This window comes from Myotis myotis, unplaced genomic scaffold, assembly GCF_014108235.1.
Source record: "Myotis myotis isolate mMyoMyo1 unplaced genomic scaffold, mMyoMyo1.p scaffold_m19_p_2, whole genome shotgun sequence".
Lineage (NCBI taxonomy): Eukaryota > Metazoa > Chordata > Mammalia > Chiroptera > Vespertilionidae > Myotis > Myotis myotis.
In genome coordinates, this window is record NW_023416324.1 from 211,201,085 (window position 1) to 211,220,383 (window position 19,299).

The 19,299-nt window shown below is 51.1% G+C and overlaps 1 protein-coding gene across 5 annotated transcripts in view; it reads right to left on the reverse strand.

The window, feature by feature from the left end:
- Positions 1-19,299, reverse strand: part of BACE2 (beta-secretase 2) — a 72,565-nt gene that overhangs the window by 17,813 nt on the left and 35,453 nt on the right. For 3 of the 5 annotated variants that reach the window (XM_036349343.1, XM_036349346.1, XM_036349347.1), the window contains exons 3-7: positions 16,009-16,225; positions 12,726-12,854; positions 11,176-11,310; positions 9,726-9,827; positions 4,937-5,086 (exon numbers count right to left, since the gene is read on the reverse strand). In XM_036349343.1, the coding sequence (XP_036205236.1) occupies positions 4,937-5,086; positions 9,726-9,827; positions 11,176-11,310; positions 12,726-12,854; positions 16,009-16,225 (733 nt within the window). The remainder of the gene's footprint in view (positions 1-4,936; positions 5,087-9,725; positions 9,828-11,175; positions 11,311-12,725; positions 12,855-16,008; positions 16,226-19,299) is intronic. The other 2 variants (XM_036349345.1, XM_036349344.1) reach the window with 2 other exon arrangements.

Sequence of the window (19,299 nt, forward strand, 5' to 3'; positions counted from 1 at the left end):
CTCCATCCATGCTTTTGTTCCAGCCCTCCGGTCCACTTTAAGAACCCATTGTGGCCCTCGGGTCAAAAAGTTTGCCCACCGCTGGCCTAGACACTGCCCTTGGTACCAGCACTATAAGGACGAATAACATGGTTCCTGTCCCAGCCAAGCTTCCCATCTAAAGGGGAGACAGGTAAGTAAATGTTGAGTCAGAAGTGTTCCAACAGGTCCCTTCTATTGATAATGTTGACCTGCTAGTTCTCTCCTCGCCAAAACTCTCTTCATCTCTAAGAGAGAGTCCTCTCTTCCTCCTCCTAACTCACTGGCTACTCCCTCGCAAGCACCTGTACTGGATTTGCTTCACCTTCCTTGCCTGTCAGTATCTGAGAACTGCGGAGCTCTGGCTTCCTCTCTCTCTCTCCTCCCAGGTGGTTCATGCAGCCCCATGGCCCTCAGTACATCCCGTGCTTATGCCGAGACTCCCAAATCTTTATGTCCAACCCAGATCTCTGCTGCCACTGCCACACGCGTCTGTCCACCTGCCCACCCACTCATCGCTCAGCTGGCATCTCAATGTACCACTAAGAAAATGACACTGAACTTTGGCTATCGCCCTGATCTGCTCAGCTCAAGGCTCTCTGCCTCAGTAAATCCACGACGCAGCCTTCACTCAGGTCCCAGAGCTCAGGTCAGTATCTCTGACCTCCCATCGAAACCGCACACAGCGCCTGCAGCCTTCCTTTGAGACAGAACCTGAATCTGATCACTTCTCCCATCTCCATCACCACCACCCTGGTCCAGGTCATCGTTGGCCCCTTCTGTCCTGATCTAGTACTGCAAAGGTTCCTAACTGGCTCCAGGATGCCACCTTTCCAAAGCGATGGTGTCTTCTAAGAAAGAGTCAGCGGGCACAGGTAGGATGATTCCCTCAGTGCGAGAGGGGAAACCAGCACAATCAGAGAGGAGACACGGCATCCACGGATAAGAAGTTCTGACAGGTGTGAGGCCCATGTCTTGAGGCCCCCAGGAGGCAAGAGTTATTGGGGACATGAGTTAAATCTTAAAACAATCAGTGAGCCAATCAATATCATATTAGTAACAATTCCTCTGTTTTTTAATGGAAAAGTATTAAAATGTAGGCAGTTAAGAAGGGAGAATGGCTTGGTATGACATGACAAATATTTGGGGGAGGGAGGAAAGCAATAAAGCACAAAATAAGTGAGGAGGACTTTGCCCTAAAGGATGAAAGCACTAAGAAAAACTTGGAGGAACAAGGCACTACTCATAGGTAGGCAGTCTTAGGCCTTGTGGGGATGTGAGAGGGAGGGATTTTGGAGGGATGAGCAAAGATTGAAAGGAGACCAGTGGGAGGGGCTTCCGTATGATGATTGATGGAGGTGGAGGAGGAGGCAGACTGGGCGAGCGTGGGTCTTCTGGATTGGTGGGCACAAGAACAGTATTTAAAATCTGAACAGAAAAGGAACCAGAAGTTGTGCTGGTGAAAACATAAGTGATCAAACTGACCCTGAGGAAGGTGAACGTCACTGTACTTCACCTGCAGGGCAGATGGGAGGGAGAGGAGCTGCAAGGCAGAGAGGGGAGCGAGGACACGTGGTGGCAGTGCCTGGAGTCACCGACTGCTGGGCATCAAGCAGCTGCTGTGTCCAGGCAGCTGTTCCGGCAGGTAGAACCCTGCACTGATTGGTTTGTCTGTCTGCAAACCCTTCTTGCAGGCCAGGCATCATTCTATTCCTCCCTGTGTGCCCGCCACCTAGGCACCCAGTATATGCCAGGCATATAGGAAGATCTCAATAAATGCGTGTCAATGAATGAGTGGGGCTAAGCTTTGATCAATGTTAAATTAAGAAAAGGTGTGGGGGGGTGGCTTAGCTGTCACAGAAACACACACACACACCCCTACTTTTGAATTAACTAATTCCATAATGCAAGTATGATGCAACTGATGATACTGATGCGAACAGAATGTGTATCTTTTCCTCTGGCCTTTCTGTGGGTGCCAGTCGACTCCCAATAAAAATTCCAGACTGCAGATCTGTCACATGTTGGGAAAGCTGCGGTATTTCTGGATCTCAGAAGAAACTGTCTGCCTTAAACTGAGTACAAACGGGCGAACCAGTGAAACTATTTACACGTACAGGGTTATGTGAAAAAAAAAAATCAGAATTTGTCTGAGAGCTGGAAATTGATTTTTGAACGGGCCAAATAGAATTCAGCTCGTGTGTGTTTGGAAAATGGTGTTGGCGACAAATCGGACGCTCCTGCTCTGACTGCTCGCCTAGCTCTGACTGCTGGTGCCTGAAAGGTCCCGGGTAGGGACCCCAGTCTAAAACTGTGGCGACAAGAAGCACTGTGACTGCCCTGAATGTTAGGAAAGGGGTTGGGCAGGCAGAGCTGAGGTGTTAGATGACCCCAGTGCGACCTTGAGGGGTGTGGCCAGCATATGGAGTGTGTGTGGTTCTCAGCAGGGGATGGTTCCAACCGCCCATCCACGTCCTTCCCAGCAGGCACCGGAAAGCAAACATGGTGATGTTGAATAAAAACTCAGAAGAACAATGGGGAATGTCGGTTTTTAAAAATCGGAAATGTGAACATGTCAAAGTCAACCCCCCAAAAATCTACCATCTCAGAAGTGAGAATAAGACTGGATTCTTACTCAGAGATACCCACATGGATGCCACCTCCCCAACCTGCCTCCCTAGGTCCCCTCACTCACCCCGTGCCGGCTATTACCTGTCCTGGACATAACGGGTTTTTCCCTGATTGCCTGCTCTTTTCCTCCTGCTTCTTGTGAGTCCCTGCCTCTGCCAACCACCCACATGCCGTTTATTTGCCAGAACATGTCCACCTGTGTCCTCAAGCGAGGCTTTAACTTTAGTTACAAACCACACTGATGAAATAATGTCCACATTTGGCGGTCGGCAGGCCAAAATATAATCAGAAAGAGTACATTATTTTAAAGATGCTGAGAACACAGTCCAAACACATCACTCTTTGCAGTGCCGTTCATCCAAGGACATGGCCGTCTTCTGAAAATGGAAAATGCCACTGAAAGTACTACTATTTCTCCTTCATAGTTAAAGAGGCAGACACAGACAGGGCGAGTACGTTCAGGGCAGTGCCCTCTGCCGGGCTGTATTTCAGTCTTTTCCCCAACAAGTGCCCATTTCTGGAATGCCACCCCCTCCCACTATGTAAAGTTGAAAATGGAGCCAAGGTGGTATTATCACTTACTTCTTTCTTCTGAAATTATTCCTCCTTTCCTACCTCCCAGCCACACTCCTTTATCTCAAATTCACCAGATTATATGGCAAAGACACAAGGGCTTAGCCATTTAACAGTTACAGGGCCCTACCCTCCACTGCATGGCAGTATTGGGGAAGGGAGGGTGGTCTTCAAAACTCATGGTTCTCATCTTCAAGGAAATAATTGAGAAAGAAACAGAAGTGTGTGTGTTTTTTCAGAAAACAGAAGTCAAAGGAAAAACGGCAACGGCATACTATACACCCTAAAGACCTGGCCCCATGCCCGATGAGTAGCCTGGAAAACTCGCATTATGGGTTTGAAGGGCAAGCTCACAAATGGGTTATTCTGCTCAGCAGAGGTTCGACAAAAGATGGGTTGTTTGAGTCGGGTCTTCGAGGATGGGAAGAATTTAGATACACAGATGGAGTGGGGACCAGAGGGCATTTCAGGCGAGGGGTGGGGAGTGGCGAGGGGTGGGGAGTGGTGAAAGCGAAGGTTAGGAGTCGGAGCAGGCACAGTCACCAATCAGTGGAGGGTCAAGGGTGCAGCAGGAAATAGGCAGGAAAGCAAGGACGGGCCCAGCCAGGAGGTCCTGGAAGGCCACACCAGGGAAAGAGACCATCAGCATGTAAATAGTGGCACTGAAAGCTGCGGTTCAGGAATAGTGACCTGGAATAGTTGTATAGGGAAACACAGTGGTGACATGGATGCCTGGAGGGCACGCTGGAGGCTCCTGAGATGATGGAAGGGAGTATGAGTGACATAGTGAGAGCTGTGGGAAGAGGCAAGAACATGACTAAGGGAGACAGAAGTTGGTCTATTAGATGCCTGGGATGAAGAAGGAATCAATGATTTATTGCATATGAGGGAAATGATGTCTTAATCTCTGAGAATCCAGTTTTATTCTTTATTTATAAATAAGTATAAATCTACTGGTATTGTTGTAGATGTGGCAAAAATGTCCTCAATTCTTGACCTTTCCTTGTGGCCACCCCTTGTGATGTGACTTTGCAGCTCCTCCCATTGGGAGGTGGTGTCTACTTCTGCACCCGGGAGTCTGGGCTGGCCTTGGCCTTGTTTGGGCAGCACTGTGCAGGAGAGGGTGGCTAGTTCTGGGCCCGGACTTCAGGAGTCCTTGAGTTTCTTCTCTCTCAGAAGAAGAAACCACTGCATGAGTCACCACTGGATGGAGAGACAACAAACAGCCCTATCACTCCACTGACCTAGCTACCAGAGTAAATGAGGCCATCCCAGACCCCAGACCAAGACCATCCTAAACCAAGGCCAACCTAGACCAAGGCCAACCTATCAAGACCATCCTAGACTAAGGCCAACCTAGACCAAGACCATCCTAGACTAAGGCCAACCTAGACCAAGACCATCCTACACCAAGACCATCCTAGACTAAGGCCAACCTAGATCAAGACCATCCTAGACCAAGGCCAACCTAGACCAAGACCATCCTAGACCAGTGATGGCGAACCTTTTGAGCTCGGCGTGTCAGCATTTTGAAAAACCCTAACTTAACTCTGGTGCTGTGTCACATATAGAAATTTTTTGATATTTGCAACCATAGTAAAACAAAGATTTATATTTTTGATATTAGGTATCGATGATTAGATATTATGCATGAAGGGCTTTACTTTTGCATGTTACACGTTGAAGAGAGAAAAGCCCAAATCCAAGCTCATACCTGAGGCAGGATAGTGATGCGGAAGGATCTGCTGGAGTTCTCCTCTCTCAGGTAGATGGAGATTTTCGGGAAGTAAGACCAAGGTGTTTCGGAATTCGCCCAGCATGCCAGCTGGGACCCAGTCCAGAAACCATCCGAGAATTCTGGAATCTAGACAAAACACGGTAACGTGAGAACTAATGACTAGTCTGGCGCGTCAACAGGAAACAGCTCCCGGCTTTTCTTGTCACCTCGCCAGATGCCCACGGGGATAAACAGGGCTTAATTTGGACAGCACAGCGGAGCCATCAGTCCTCTGGGGGGTAACGGTGCTGACAAATAACAATTATTAGAACACTGAGGCACTCGCCAGCATTAGGCACCTTTATAAGCGCTTTGCAGTCATAATTACATCAACCCTCAAACACCGCCATCATTGCGGTAACATTACCCCCTCTACTTCACAGATGAGGACACCAAAGCACAGAGAGGCGAAGCGGCTTGCCCAAGGTAACACAGTAGTTGGCAATGACCCTTTAAAAGAGAGGCCAGATCCTAAATGTGGCCCTCAGGACCTTTCAGGCATCACCTCTCCTTTGAATTCCCCGTGCCCAGCGAGCTTCCCCCAGGTGCAGAGCCCCCTCTGAGCTCTCCCCTCTTCTGGAACATCCTTCTCCTTTCCAGATCTCAGCTCAGATGATGCCTCCTCCAGGAAGCCCTCCCTGACTCCCCCACATAATGCTGGTCCTCCACTGGGTATCCCCCGTAGCAGTTAGTTTGACATTTACTGTGTTAGGTTCACTTCTGTTTCCTGCACTAGGATCTGAGCCCTCTAAGGACAGAGGCCTGCTGTCTGCATTCACTTCCGGCCCTAACACCTAGCCCATCAGAGAGATTCAGGAAAGATTGTGGGAAACATGAATGGGCGGGAACACAGAAAGTCCACCTGTGCCTCTCATCAGGGGACTGGAAGGACAGTCACCCAAGCATGTCTACTAGTTGCTGAATCTTTAAGTGAATTACAAGTTCCAGCCACGCCATCTCGCCAGGACCAGCGAAGGCACCAGAGCAGGTCTGCCGGCTCCCCGAGGGAGGACTGTGTGGGAGGCTCTTCGGCTACCACGCGTGCCCCTTCCGGCACAGAGCCCTGCTCGGGCGTTAGCTGGGGGCGTATGCGGTGGGGAGAGAGCCAGGAGAGTATTGACGGGGAGGAAGGTGGGTGTTTGTCCCTGAGGTAGGAACACCTGGGCTGAGTTGAGGGGCGAAAGGGCGTTGGTGAGGTATGGTGGTGGTGGTGGTGGTGGGGAGGGCAGACGAGAGCACTGGGGACGCGGACGACAGCCATGGAGGCTGGTGCAGAGGGCAGGAAGGCACATGAGACAGGCAAGGACAGAACCAGGGCACCACTGTGCATTCATCAGAAATCGTTTCTCAGAGGCCTGGGCTCCGTGGCACACCGGTGTCATGCGGCATTCGATTGGGACGTGCAGGTCACTTGTCGACGGAATCCAGACTCTGGGGGCCGAGCCAGGGCGAGCCGCTGAGTTCCAGAGTCCCGGACAGGAGGGTGGGACGCGGTGATGTGGCCGTGGACAGACCACTGAGGACAGTATAGGGAGGAGCAGGGCCTAGGACCCACCCAGAGACATGGGCAGGGAGAGAGACCCCGAAAAGGAGGGCCCAGGGCTGGGAAGAGGTGCCGGGAGGAGGGTGTGATGGAAGCCGAGGCCGTAAGCACGCTGCCGTGGAGAACACGTGGGGCAGGTACAGAGGACACCGTGGCGGGACAGCATGAACCGGGGTGTGTCCCGTGCTACACAACCGCACACACAGGCGCCAGCCCTCCCTCCCGCCGGGAACAGAGCGAGAAAATATCCTGTGTCTCTCCATCCATCAAGGCTGCCCCCTGGACCGCCCAGGAGTGACCTGCAAGACCTCTAATGCGGGCTTTAATGCAGTTTCTCCTTTGAGAAAAGGGAAGTCGATTGGAAATGGGCGTCCTAGGGACGAACCTCTTGCCAGACGATGAGGCGGGGCAGTCATTTTGCTGGAAAGGGTGGCTCGGCTGCCCCACGGCCCACAGCTCTAACGTCAGCACCAAGAGCAGGTCCGGCCACAGATGGCGAATGCGGCTCAGAGAGGCCAAGTAACTGGCCTGAGGGGCACAGCTCAGAACTAGCTCCGGGGCCACCTGCCTCCAGAGTCTGGAAAGCCTTGGGGGCTAAGCCACGTGGGGGGTTCAGGCCTCAGGTCACAGAGCTCTAATGTCAGAGGTCATCCGGAAGCAGGGTCCTCTGCTTGTGCGTTTTAGAGGTGCAGAGGCACGTGGCCTGAGACGCACGGTGCCAGGAGCTGGGCAGGCGCGGAGCCCAGGCTCGGCCACACACCAATCCCCACCGGGCTCATTTCAGAATACACACCCACCCACCATGCGTTTCTAAAATCCAAGGCGACAGTCCACGCAGGAGCCAGAGCCCAACGCTGGTCCTGTGTTCGCTCTCCGAGGCCAGCCTTTCCCTGACCCGAAAGAAGACCAGGCCGGAGCGGCTCCCGGGGCCCGGCCCAGAGAGAACAAACGCGCCTTTGGTGCGCACACAAAGGCCGCAGAGCAGCGCACACCCTGCCCCAGGCAAACCGCCTTCCCAGGTTGCTCCTCCTGACACAGGCTCCGGTTCACTGCATCCGGGGTGACAAGGCAAACAACGTCGTAACTGCCTTCCTCCACCTCGTGGTTTTCCTACAAAGCCAGGCACTGCCCAACGCGTGATCCGATGACCTCGGGGTGCCAACACCTGCCAGCCACAGCCCCGCGCTCTCACGGCCTGGCCCACAGAGGATCCACTGGCATCAGGCACACGCCCAGGCTCTGGGCACTTCCTTGGCCCAGGGGAAGCGCTCACAGCTCAGAGCTCAGAGCATTACACCTGACCAGGCTCCTGCGGACCCTGCTGCGGGCATTTTCACTGTTGGGGGAAATGGGCAGATGGCTCCGTAATTCGAGCATCGAGCCTGGTCTGATCTGCCGCCAGCATTCTGAATGTCAGGCTCTAAAACTTCACCGCCGTCTGTCTGATTCAGCGGATATTCAACGGCTCTGGGCTGCCGCCTTGAAGACCTTTCAGTTCCAAAAGGGCCTCGGCGTTCTTGCCTTTTTATTTCCCCTCTGCATTCTTTTTGTTTGCCTGCTGCTCTTCCCAGGGCAGTTTTATGTCTGTCTGTCTGTCTGTCTATCTATCTATCTATCTACCTATCTATCATTAATCCTTACCCGAGGAAATTTTTTCCCATTGATTATTAGGGAGAGTGGAAGGGAGGGAGGGGAGAGAGAGAGAAACATCAATGTCAGAAAGAGACATCGATTGGTTGCCTCCCGCATGCGCCCCAACTGGGGCCAGGGAATGAACTTGCAACCCAGGTATGTGCCCTTAACCGGGAATACCCTTCAGTGCACAGGTCAATGCTCTACCACTGAGCCACACCGGCCAGGGCCCCATGGCAGTTTCAGGCTTTTGAAGTTTCTATTCAGGACAAGCCCTCTCTCCCATCCCAGGTTCCTGCCATCACCTGTAATAAAGCAACTGCTATGCCTTTTCCTATCAATCATCCCCGAGGAGCAGTGAGATAACCAGGCAAGTTAGTAACAGGATAACGACTCTGTGGGAAACACTCATTTCTGGTGACTTTGCCAGGGTGGCCTGCCTGGACAGATGCTTATGATAAGACACCCAAGCAGCTGGGAGAATGTGTATCCTGCATTCACACAGTAGCAGCACCGCAGTGTGGACGCTGGCTAGCAGCTCCTCTTTCCCGAGCACCTGGGTGCCAGGCACTGGAGCCCAGACCTCAGCACAACCCCGCTGACAACGTGGGGCTCTCAGAGGGCCCGAGACCCTCCCCCAGGCATCCTGCTCATCCAGCCAGAAACCAGACTAAATTCAATTCCATCTCACCCCAAAGCTGTGTCCTTCCCAATCCATGCCAGCTGGTCCACTCCGATGCCTCAAACTGGAAAATTGGGGTCACCCTGGGAATTCCATCAGCCAGGTCCCCCAAAGGTACTTGTCTTTGACCACGATTTCAGTTATGTTACTGAACGTGACCATACAGTAATTATTATATTGGCCAACTAATCCTTGTCACCTATAAATCACACTCTTTTACAACAGAATTAAAATCCCAACATGGCTTTAATGAGGCCTGAAAGGAGTATGATTTTTGGTTTATTTCTTTAGTTTTAAAGGCTACAAGCATCTTCCTGGTTTACTATTTTAACGTAGCATGTTGTCAATTTTTTTCTTAGATTAAAAAACTGTATTGCACCAACTACACCATCATTTGAAATACAAAAAAAGGCGCTGCACCTTCAGATCCCAGTTCTCCCAGGTTAAAATGAAATAATTATTTGCCAGTTAACATCAAATAATAAGATTGTGAACTTAATAAGTAATAGTTAAAAAACACACACAACCCTTAAACCCTCAGAGGGAGACCATTAGAGCAGTGATGGCGAACCTATGACACGCGTGTCAGAGGTGACACGCGAACTCATTTTTTTGGTTGATTTTTCTTTGTTAAATGGCATTTAAATATATAAAATAAATATCAAAAAATATAAGTCTTGTTTTACTATGGTTGTAAATAGAAAAAAATTTCTATGTGTGACACGGCACCAGAGTTAAAGTTAGGGTTTTTCAAAAGGCTGACACGCCGAGCCCAAAAGGTTCGCCATCACTGGAATAGAGGGTAGCACTGCCCAGCACGTGGCCATGACCTGGTGTTCTCCGAGGTTCACCCGCGCCCTGAGACTCACCAGAGACGCGCGGGCCACGCCTTCGACCACCGCATCGAACACCTTGTGGGGCAGGCGCAGCAGCGTGGTGCCGCTGTCCACGATGGCCTTGTCCGCGTTATACTGGAAGGGGAAGGCGGGGAGAGAAGGCGCGTGAGTGACACGGCACCCGCCCGCCGTCACTCGGCATCCGGTACCTACAAGTGCGGGCAGCCACGGCCCCTCCTGGTGGTTACCATGAATTTTATATTCTCAGAACTAACTTTTAGCCCAACGTTCTCACTTCACAGATGAAGAAACTGAGGCCAGAAAAGGGAAGTGACGCGACCAAAATCCACAGCCCTCCCGGTGCAGAGCCTGTCCCTTGTGTAGAGGTGCCCAAATGCCCTTGCCCGGGAGCCTCCCGCGCAACCAGGGAAGGCCCCCTTGTCCTCAGAGGGTGCGATGGCTCATGAAATGCCGTTCGCACAACTCACACAAGCCAGCCCTCCCTTATGCTGCCCATGGAAAGAGAACCAGAACCACATTCAGTCAGAGCGTCACACCCCCGCACAGTCTGTATTTTATTTCAGGCCCTGGGATTCTACCACGGGATTCCTTCATGGCGAGTAAGTGCCCTCTGACCTTTAACAGAGCGGTGGACGCGCAGTCTCGGTGGAACGGCCACCGTCTATCCCGTCCCCGCGGGTTTCTCAGAGGCGTCTGTGTGCATGGGCCTTGGTGGGGGACTGTGACGGGGCGTATGAAAGGGCGGGATGCTGAGGTTGGAGGCACGAGAAAGGGATATAATGAAATGCTGATGGCTTTCATAAGCCATTCTGAGAATATGCTAGCGGAAGAAGGCTCCCTCAAGTCATCATAATCATGACGCCATCATGCGCCACAGATGTGCCACAGATACGCCACCGTGCCGTGAGCGGTGTGAGCAGGTTCGTAACGGCTCTGGTCTTGCAGCCCTGCACACCGGCCTCCTTTTAGCATAGCAAGCCATTCACATCCTTAGGGCATAACTTTCCTCTGAGTGAGAATTATATAGGGGGGCGGGGGATGGTTAACTCTGAAGGAAAGATGAAGCTGATGATTCATTTTTGCTTTCATTCGGCTTATTTTTGTCCCCCTCTGTCCCTGACACTGACGAAACCTGTATAATGCAGCAGAGTCAGGGACCACCAGGCCCATAGGAACGGCGAAGGTGTAGCTCCAGGTACTTCTCCTCACTCACCATGTTGTGCTAATTTTTTTCCTATTAAGCCAAGTGATGGTGAAAAACCATTTTTATTTATTTTAGAGAGGGGTCGATTTAAACTTGTCACATAACTAAAGGCCCTGTAACTTTTAATGTCATGAATCTTTGATTTATCTTGTGGTGTAATGTACCTTCTGATTTTTCATATGCAGGTCCCAGCTGCCATATTTAGGTGCCTCGGGCACACACAGACAGGCAGGCACAAAGAGCTCACAGGGTAGGTACCTCTCTGCAGTCCAGATTAAGGCTCTGGCCTCCGATTTCCAACTTCAGAATTTCGATCTGGTAATACCACTCCTCCTTAATCGGGGTATACCAGATGTCTCCTTTGTACAAACTTGGTTCAATTCCTCCCAGGACCTAGGAAGGAAAATAGTAACAGGGATGAGAGAGAAAACACCCAGACATACAGCACGTGACACAAAGAGCGAGCCCTTGTAAGTCAATCCCTCACTGGAATCGCACTTTCACTCCAGCCTGATGTCACAAAACAAATGTACTAGTAGATGCTTGAAAAGTGAACAGGGACCGTTAAGGGCGATGCAGCCACAGGTCAGACAACACTCTGCCCCGGTCTAATCAAGATGCGCTGGGGTTTCCCGTCCGACAGGAAGCACACGTAACTCCAGCTTCACCGGACGCAGACTGTGCCCCAAAGAAATGCAGTGACGTGGTTGACCACCCAGCCTGACCGTGGCTTAGCCCTCGGAACAGAGGACGCCCCCCTCCCTCCCACACAGTGCTTGGAAGCAGAACACAAGGGAGCTTCCTTAATCAAAACTTCATTTTGCAGAACTACATAACCTTGCTCCACAAATCCTAGGCCCCCCTCTCCCCTGAAGAGGGGGTAACCAGGTATCAAAAGCAGCTGCACTGCCCTAGCCAGTTTGGCTCAGTGGATAGAGCATCGGACTGCGGACTGAAGGGTCCTGGTTTGATTCTGGTCAAGGGCATGTACCCGGGTTGCGGGATCCATCCCCAGGAGGGGACGTGCAGGAGGCAGCCAATCAATGATTCTCACTCATTGTTGATGCTTCTATCTCTCGCTCTGCCTCTCCCTTCCTCTCTGAAACCAATACAAATGTAGCTTAAAAGGAAAGAGCAACTGCACTGATAGCAAATGCAAGTGGCCGAGGCTGCTTCTCACAGCTGGAGAGCAAAGGCGTAGGCAGCACCCACCCTGAGGAAGGCGCCCTCCTGTGCATTCACCTGTCACCTCCTGCTTGAGACATCAGGGTGCAGGCTCCATCAAGGGACACTCAGGGCTGATGGCCTTGAATGATTCTGTTTCACTAACTGACACTTTAGCTCTGTGTGTGTGTGTGTGTGTGTGTGTGTGTGTGTGTGTGTATTGGGGGCGGGGGAACATACAGGTGTTCTTGTCTCCCCAAATGTATGAAATCACAGGCACTGCCTTTGTGTCCCCTCCCCAGATTGAGGCCCACCTGCACACCCCCTGCTATTTCTCACCTGCCCCTCCCTCACCCATCAAAACCAGTTACCTTTCAAAGGAAAACTTTAAAAAAGCTTTAATGGAATTTGGGGAAGCCATGAGAATCATCTTTTGGATGGCAGGACGATTAGGAAAGGTAAAAATAATAGCTAATTTTATTCATTTTAAAAAAGGTTCTATAATAAGGGTTATCAAACCCCTCTAAGACCTATGTTTGTCTACATGTCTAGTATTTCTATCAGGGTCTTTAATAAAATAAAATAAAAAAAGCCCCAGTGGTTTGTGAGTTTCTTTCGCCTCTTTCAGACGGAAAGATACCCACAAGACTACCTCCGTTGGTACCAGATCCATCCACGGGCAATCCCGCCCCACACATCTGCATGGAGAAAACGTTGGGGATCCCGGCTTGCGTCACGAGGGAATCGAAGAACGTCTCCAGAGAACTCGATGGCTGCGGAGGGAGGACAGGAACAAGGCTTCAGACTCACAGGCCAGACGAGGAGTCACCCAGGGTCGACACCACTGCGAATTTATATTTCACGTTTCTCGCGGCTAAACAATAAACAAGCTTAGGATTAAGTACCTTCAACAATAACTCACAACCCTCCAACAGGACTTCCTACCACGTGGCATTTTTCCTGTCGGTTGTAGGAGTGAGAGTGCTCCCGGAAGCTATGGGGAGGCTGTCCTATTTATCATCACGACTGCCCAGCGAGGCGGCGTGAGAAGCTGGGGAAGAGGGTTTCCACGGTAACGGGTGGACTCTAACTGCAGACATTTCGGAGGAAGGAGAGAGCAGGGTCTCCCGGGCCGGAGGTTGTCTGCACCTCTTTCAGCCACAGTTGTCTGTCCATCATGCAAGTTAGAGATGCTGGACCCAGGGGACAGTTTGTCTCAGACCCCAGACCAGGGACAGGGGGTGGCTCAGCCAGCTGTCTGCTGAACTCCGGTGAGCGGGGATTTAGCAGAAAAGGAACATTGCTCTGCTCCTCAAGTTGAAAAGCCGGATCATTGATTCCCCACCGCCGAATTTCACTCTATGCCTTCCTTACACGGAGCCATCCATGCCGAGGGCGCCCCCACTGCTCCAGGACTCAGAAGAGAGAGGGGGATGGTCTTCAGACAGCTCTGAGGTGGGGGTGGGCCACGGGTGCTGGTGGTCACAAAGGAAGGTCATAGGCTTGCATTTAGATTTGGGCTTTGACAGCTGGGAGACAGGAGAGTTAGTTTTTGGTGGAAACTTAATTGTAATAGCATGGATGCTATAGGCACATTCCAATGTGTGGTTCACAGAAGGCACGGTCATTTATTATCTACAAGATAATAAAACTTATGATCTATAATTCTGGAGGGAGGAAGGAGAGAGCCCCCCTAGCAAACATACATCTTCCCATCTGTTGAGCTCATTTGCACTGTCTCCCACTCAGCTCCGGTGGAATCTGGCGAGTCTAGGACGATGTCTCTATGTCTTTGTTGTAGGACTTTGTGTTTGGGTTAGTGAGTGAGACGAAGGCGTCTCTGGACACGGGTTGGGCCGGTGCTGGCCCAGGGGGTGTGGACACGGGTTGGGCTGGTGCTGACCCAGGGGGTGTTCTTCTGTCATCCATCTTAACCCTGGGACTTGCCCCTTTGTTTCCCTACCTGTAAAATGGGATGATAATGGGCTCCTAGAGCGGTTCTCAGCTTAGCTGGGTGTTATCTCATAAAGGCTGGGCACAGAGCCTGGCACAGTCAGGGATCTGTTATGATTCGGTCAGGTCACCTTCAGTAGGACTGTGCCCAGCGCCCCTGTAGAGGTTTCAAAGCACACCGTTCCCATGACCAAGAGAACCTGATTCAGGGGTGTGCTTGGACCTGGCATCTGTAGGAGGGGAGCCCCTGTGGGTGGTTCCTCGGTGGGAAGCCTCTGGGGTCCACCAGGGACCGCCACACACCATGGCCACCACTCACCGTTCGTCAACCCAATTCAGAAACGCTTGGGGCCACCACCCAACCGCCCTGCCTGTCCCCGCCCCCTACACATCCTCTCTCTGTCTCCCCAGCTCCACGAGTGTGGGGCCAATTGCTGCTCGTCTTGGAATTTCACAGATGAAAAGATAAAATGTCACGTGGAAAGTCCGGAAACCCCCACGTAGGTTATTCCCAGGGAAGTTTCACATGCGCCTCGTTCCGGATCATTTAGCACGCCTCTACCGTCTTCCAAATAACCAGCATGAAAACAGTCAGACCCACATCTTTCACTTTCAAAGTCACATGAAGATGAAATGATTTGCCCGGGGTCACATGGTTGGTGAAAATATATTAAGAAATGAAAGTCACGCAAATCTCATACTAAGCTCAGCCTACGGTACCAAGAAAAGAGGGGGTTCCGGAACCGGTCTGGGTCCCACAGACAGTGAGACACGGCAGCTGGGGCTCTGACTGACCTGGGCGAGGCGGAACCTCTGATCCTCAGTATACACACCTCGAAAGTGGGGTTACTTGACCTTACACAGTCAGCCCCTCGGGGAGCTCACGAGAACTGACATCTTTGATGTTCTCAGCCGCGTGTCTCAGGCTAGTCTTTCTCCTTGAGAAACCACAGGACTGGGGACCCCCCACCCCCGCCCGCTCACTGTCCCCCCTACTCCCCCACCCTCCCCCGCCCCTGCACCATTTGCTAGTAAACTTGAGCTGGAACAAATGTCCTTATGAGGCGAGAGAGCAGGCCTTCCCTCTGGGACCCTCAGGGACCCTGGGGCTCTGTGCTCACTGGCCTGCTGCTCCTGCCCGGGCTCCCACTTAGCTCTGCTCAAAGCCTGACCCTGAGCGAGGAGGTGTGGTGCCCGGGCACAGGCAGGAGGGGTGCCCTCCTTCTGCTTTGCTCAGGTGTCTGCAGACCTGCCCAGAGGTGCTCAACTAAGCCGCCTGCCCCTGGCAGCCCTTCCCTGTGGAAAGTCCCCAGCCTTGGCCTCGGCCAGCCCGCCTCCCTCTCCCGCCCGCCAGCGGCGCTTCCTCCACGGCAAACACTGGAGAGCGTGCAGCCCTGCCCTTCCTGCTTGCGAAGGTGCTGATGCTGCTGAGAGCAAGGGTCCCCCTTTTCCTCGGCCTGTGACTACTTCCAGTGGCCGGTGGTCCCAAGGCAGGCTCGCTCCCCAGGTGTCCCTGCTCCGGCCGCAGGTGTCCCTCAGAGGCCCTCTCAGCCTGCCGGGCCACCCCCTGCCGAGGTCCCCGTGTCCCCTTTAGGTTCCATCTTCACAGGAGCGTCTGAATGTAATAAATGTGTTTTCTCTGAACCCTACGCGAATAAAAACTCCTAAACAAAACCACAAAGTGATTCAGGTTCTCAATATTTTCAAACTATACGAGCAAAATAGATAAAAACAAAAGACGATCAATAAGTAATGGTACCAGGTTATCTTGCAGGAAGATTCAAAAATTGTGCCATGTCCCTTTAATTTTAAAAATGCCTAGAAATTTCATGAACCGTGTGACCAGTGGTGTGTCAGCCTGTGATCCTGTCTGACCATCTCCGACGGCCTGGACCCGTTCACCGGCCCCTCTGACGAGGGGTTTGCAGAACCTCCTCCCATCACTCGGTTCCTGCGGCCCCTGATGATGCTCACCTTGGCCAGGGCCGCGTAAGCGAGCCCCAGGATCCCATTCCACTGAACGCCAGGCAGGAAGAAATTCTCCGACTCGAAGATGGTGGCGATGTTGACGAGGAAGGAAGTGTTGAAGCCCTTTGTGATGGTGACCACGTCCTCCCCCACGGAGCCCGTCCAGCTGCCTTGCGTGTACTTCACGGTGACATCAAAGCCCTTGGGACGGTAAGTGCTGGACCTGGAGGGAGAAGAGAAGGCAGGGTCGTGTTCTGCCTGAAGTCCGTGTCCCGCTGGCCGGCCGTGGTGGCTGACAGCTGTCCTAAACCCAGTCAGCTGCAAGCAGTTCCCACCAGTGCGCACTGGACACAGCCACATCTCCCCCACACGGATCGCTACTACTGTGTGGGCGACAGCTGTAGCAGGAAATACTGGGTTAACATGTGGCCCCTAGGCATACCCCTCTCGCACCCCCGTAAAGGCCCACAGGCCAGCTGCTTCACGTTACCGGGTCAGCCTGTGAAGGCACAACTGAGTGTGGGCCCCTGCCTGGCCGTCTGGCTGGGTGGGGACCCTGCACCGGGCTTGGTGACAGAGGGAGGGGCGAGCAGCGCCAGCAGCTTGTGCCAGCAGCGGCCGAGGGCTCAGATTCACACAACCAGTGAAGTGAGTAAAGACGAAGCCATTCCCGCCAATGCCACAGGCCTTCCTCCCCCTCAGGCCCCACACTACCCCCTGATGTCCCAGGTTCCTTCAGGGCTCCCCCCAACGCCCCCAAGTTGGTTAGACTCACAGCAGAATGTGGGGGGTGAAGCAATGGCATGCTTGATGCAAATCATTGCGAGACCATCTCCCACCCCATATGCATGCAGCCCTAAGCGCAGGAGTTACTCAAACACAGTGATAGAACGAGATAAGACCATGGACAGGACAAATGACACAGACAGACAACAGGCAGGTGAACACATACAACTCCCGTGGTGAGAGCTATCCAGGGGATAGAGCTACAGCAAGCATGTCAAACTCAAGGCTCACACGGGCCAAGTAAACATGGTTTAAGTTTATGGGGGCCGCAAAAAAACAAAAGCTTCAATTTTCATAGCAACGTGGGTTTATTTCGATAGAGACACAGTGAATACAAAGGACTGAAATAAATGAGTCATTGTTAACATAAAAAAAATAGAACATTTTAATAAAAATTAATATTTTTTCTTGAACATTAACTTACCAGACACTGAATAACTGCACAAATTAACAAGCGTAATGCAAATAAACCTATTTTTCTTGTTCTCCGAAAGTGAAATATTTCCTGTTGCGCACACCAAACAAGTCAGTCCAAGACTAATGCCGTGGCCATCAGCTACTAAAATATTCGCTGCTGGTATTAGTGGAGAGAAATGGTGCGCCTGCATGTCAGGCATGTGAGGGAAGTGAATGCAACACGATGATAGTGATCAGTCACTAGCGAATGTTACAGTTCATTATTAATAATTACATATAACAGGATATTGTAAAAATTAGGTCACAAAATTTGTATTAAAACGTTTCTTACATACCGTTATATTGACTGGGCCGCAAAAATATTCGTTGTGGGCCACATGCGGCCTGGGGTTCGTGAGTTTGACATGCTTGATCTAGAATGTTCTTGGTGGCCTCCAGTTTTCACTCCCCCTCTGTCCTAATATTAAGTCTCTAAACATGAATGTTAACACGCCTTTGTGTTAGAATTCCATGAATTAGTGTAGTCCTCTTTGGAGTCGGGAAGCACAGGTGGTCAGAGATGACAAGACCTCCTTTTTTTTGGCACATCAGAGAGGTTTTAAAACAATGGCCTTTGATTCAGTAAATTGCACTCCTGAGACTCTGACCCTAAGGAGACACCCAGGAAGCAGACAGAGGTTTATGCACAAAGACAGTCATTATGTTTCACCGAGAACAGTAACAACTGGAAACCACCCACATGCCCACAGAGGAGCTGTTTAGTAAATTATCATACATCCATACGATGGAATATTACACAGCATTAAAAAACAGTATTTACTGAGAAATTTCCAATGACAAAAAAAATTAAAGAAATGTATATATGTGGCAGAATCTTCTTCAAGAAGCGTGGTGGGGTTTTGTGGGGGAAATGCTTGCTCTTTTGGTTAGGCCCTTCATACACGTAACTTTTATATTTAGGAGAACATAAGTAACTTTTTAAAATATGTTTTTTAATGACTTCAGAGAGAAGAAGGGAGAGGGAAAAAGAGACAGAAACATCAATGATGAGAAAGAATCATTAATCAGCTGCCTCCTGCACGCCCCCTACTGGGGATCGAGCCCGAAACCTGGGCATGTGCCCTCGACTGGGATTCAGTCTCGGGTGACCTCCTGGTTCATGGGTTGACACTCAACCAATGACCACCCCAGCCGGGCGAGAGAACACATAACTTTTATAATTAGGGGAATATACAACTTTTAAAAATATCTTCACCCGAGGGTATGCTTATTGATTTCAGAGAGAGTGGAAGGGAGGGAGGGAGAAGGAGAGGGAAAGGGGGAGAGAGAGAAACATTGATAAGCTGCCTCCCATACGTGCCTCCACCAGTGATCAAACCGGCAACCTAGATATGTGCCCTGACTAGGCATCAAACCTGCAACCTTTCAGTATATGGCATAAAGTTCCAACTCACTGAGCCACACTGGCCAAGCCTCTAACTTTCATATATGTAACTTTTATAATTGGGGGAAAATTATTTATAACTTTTATCATCAGGGGATATATATATATATATATATATATATATAACTTTTATAATTAGGGGGAAAAGTTATTTTAAGAATGTCAAGGCAGACAGATTTTGGAAAGACTTAATTCATTCTAACTTTGAAATGGAATGTAGACTATGAAGAACGCATAGCTTTAATATTTACTACGTTAGCTCACGTCCTTAAAGTGAGAGCTGCATGACGTGCACAGTCCTGACAAGGGCAGGTACAGAGGACGGTCGAGAGTGGGGAGCGCTGGGCCTCTCCAGAAATGACTTGGGGGATGTGCAGAGTCCGGTCAGGGAAAGGTGGGCGCCTGAGGACTGGTGAAATGCCAAGCGTTCGTGCCAACAGAAACTCAGGCGTGCTTGGCAGACAGCCGGGGCTGCATTCGCTTACGCCGAATAGTAACAAAAACAGTGAATTATTCAGTCCCTTCCGACAATTTGGGGTCATCCCTCAAGTTCAAAAACACACAACTGCTAACAGAAGATGCTAATTCTTTTGAAATGCTCAGAGAATATGATCTAGCACAGGGTCGGCACCCCTTTCTGTAAAGGGCCG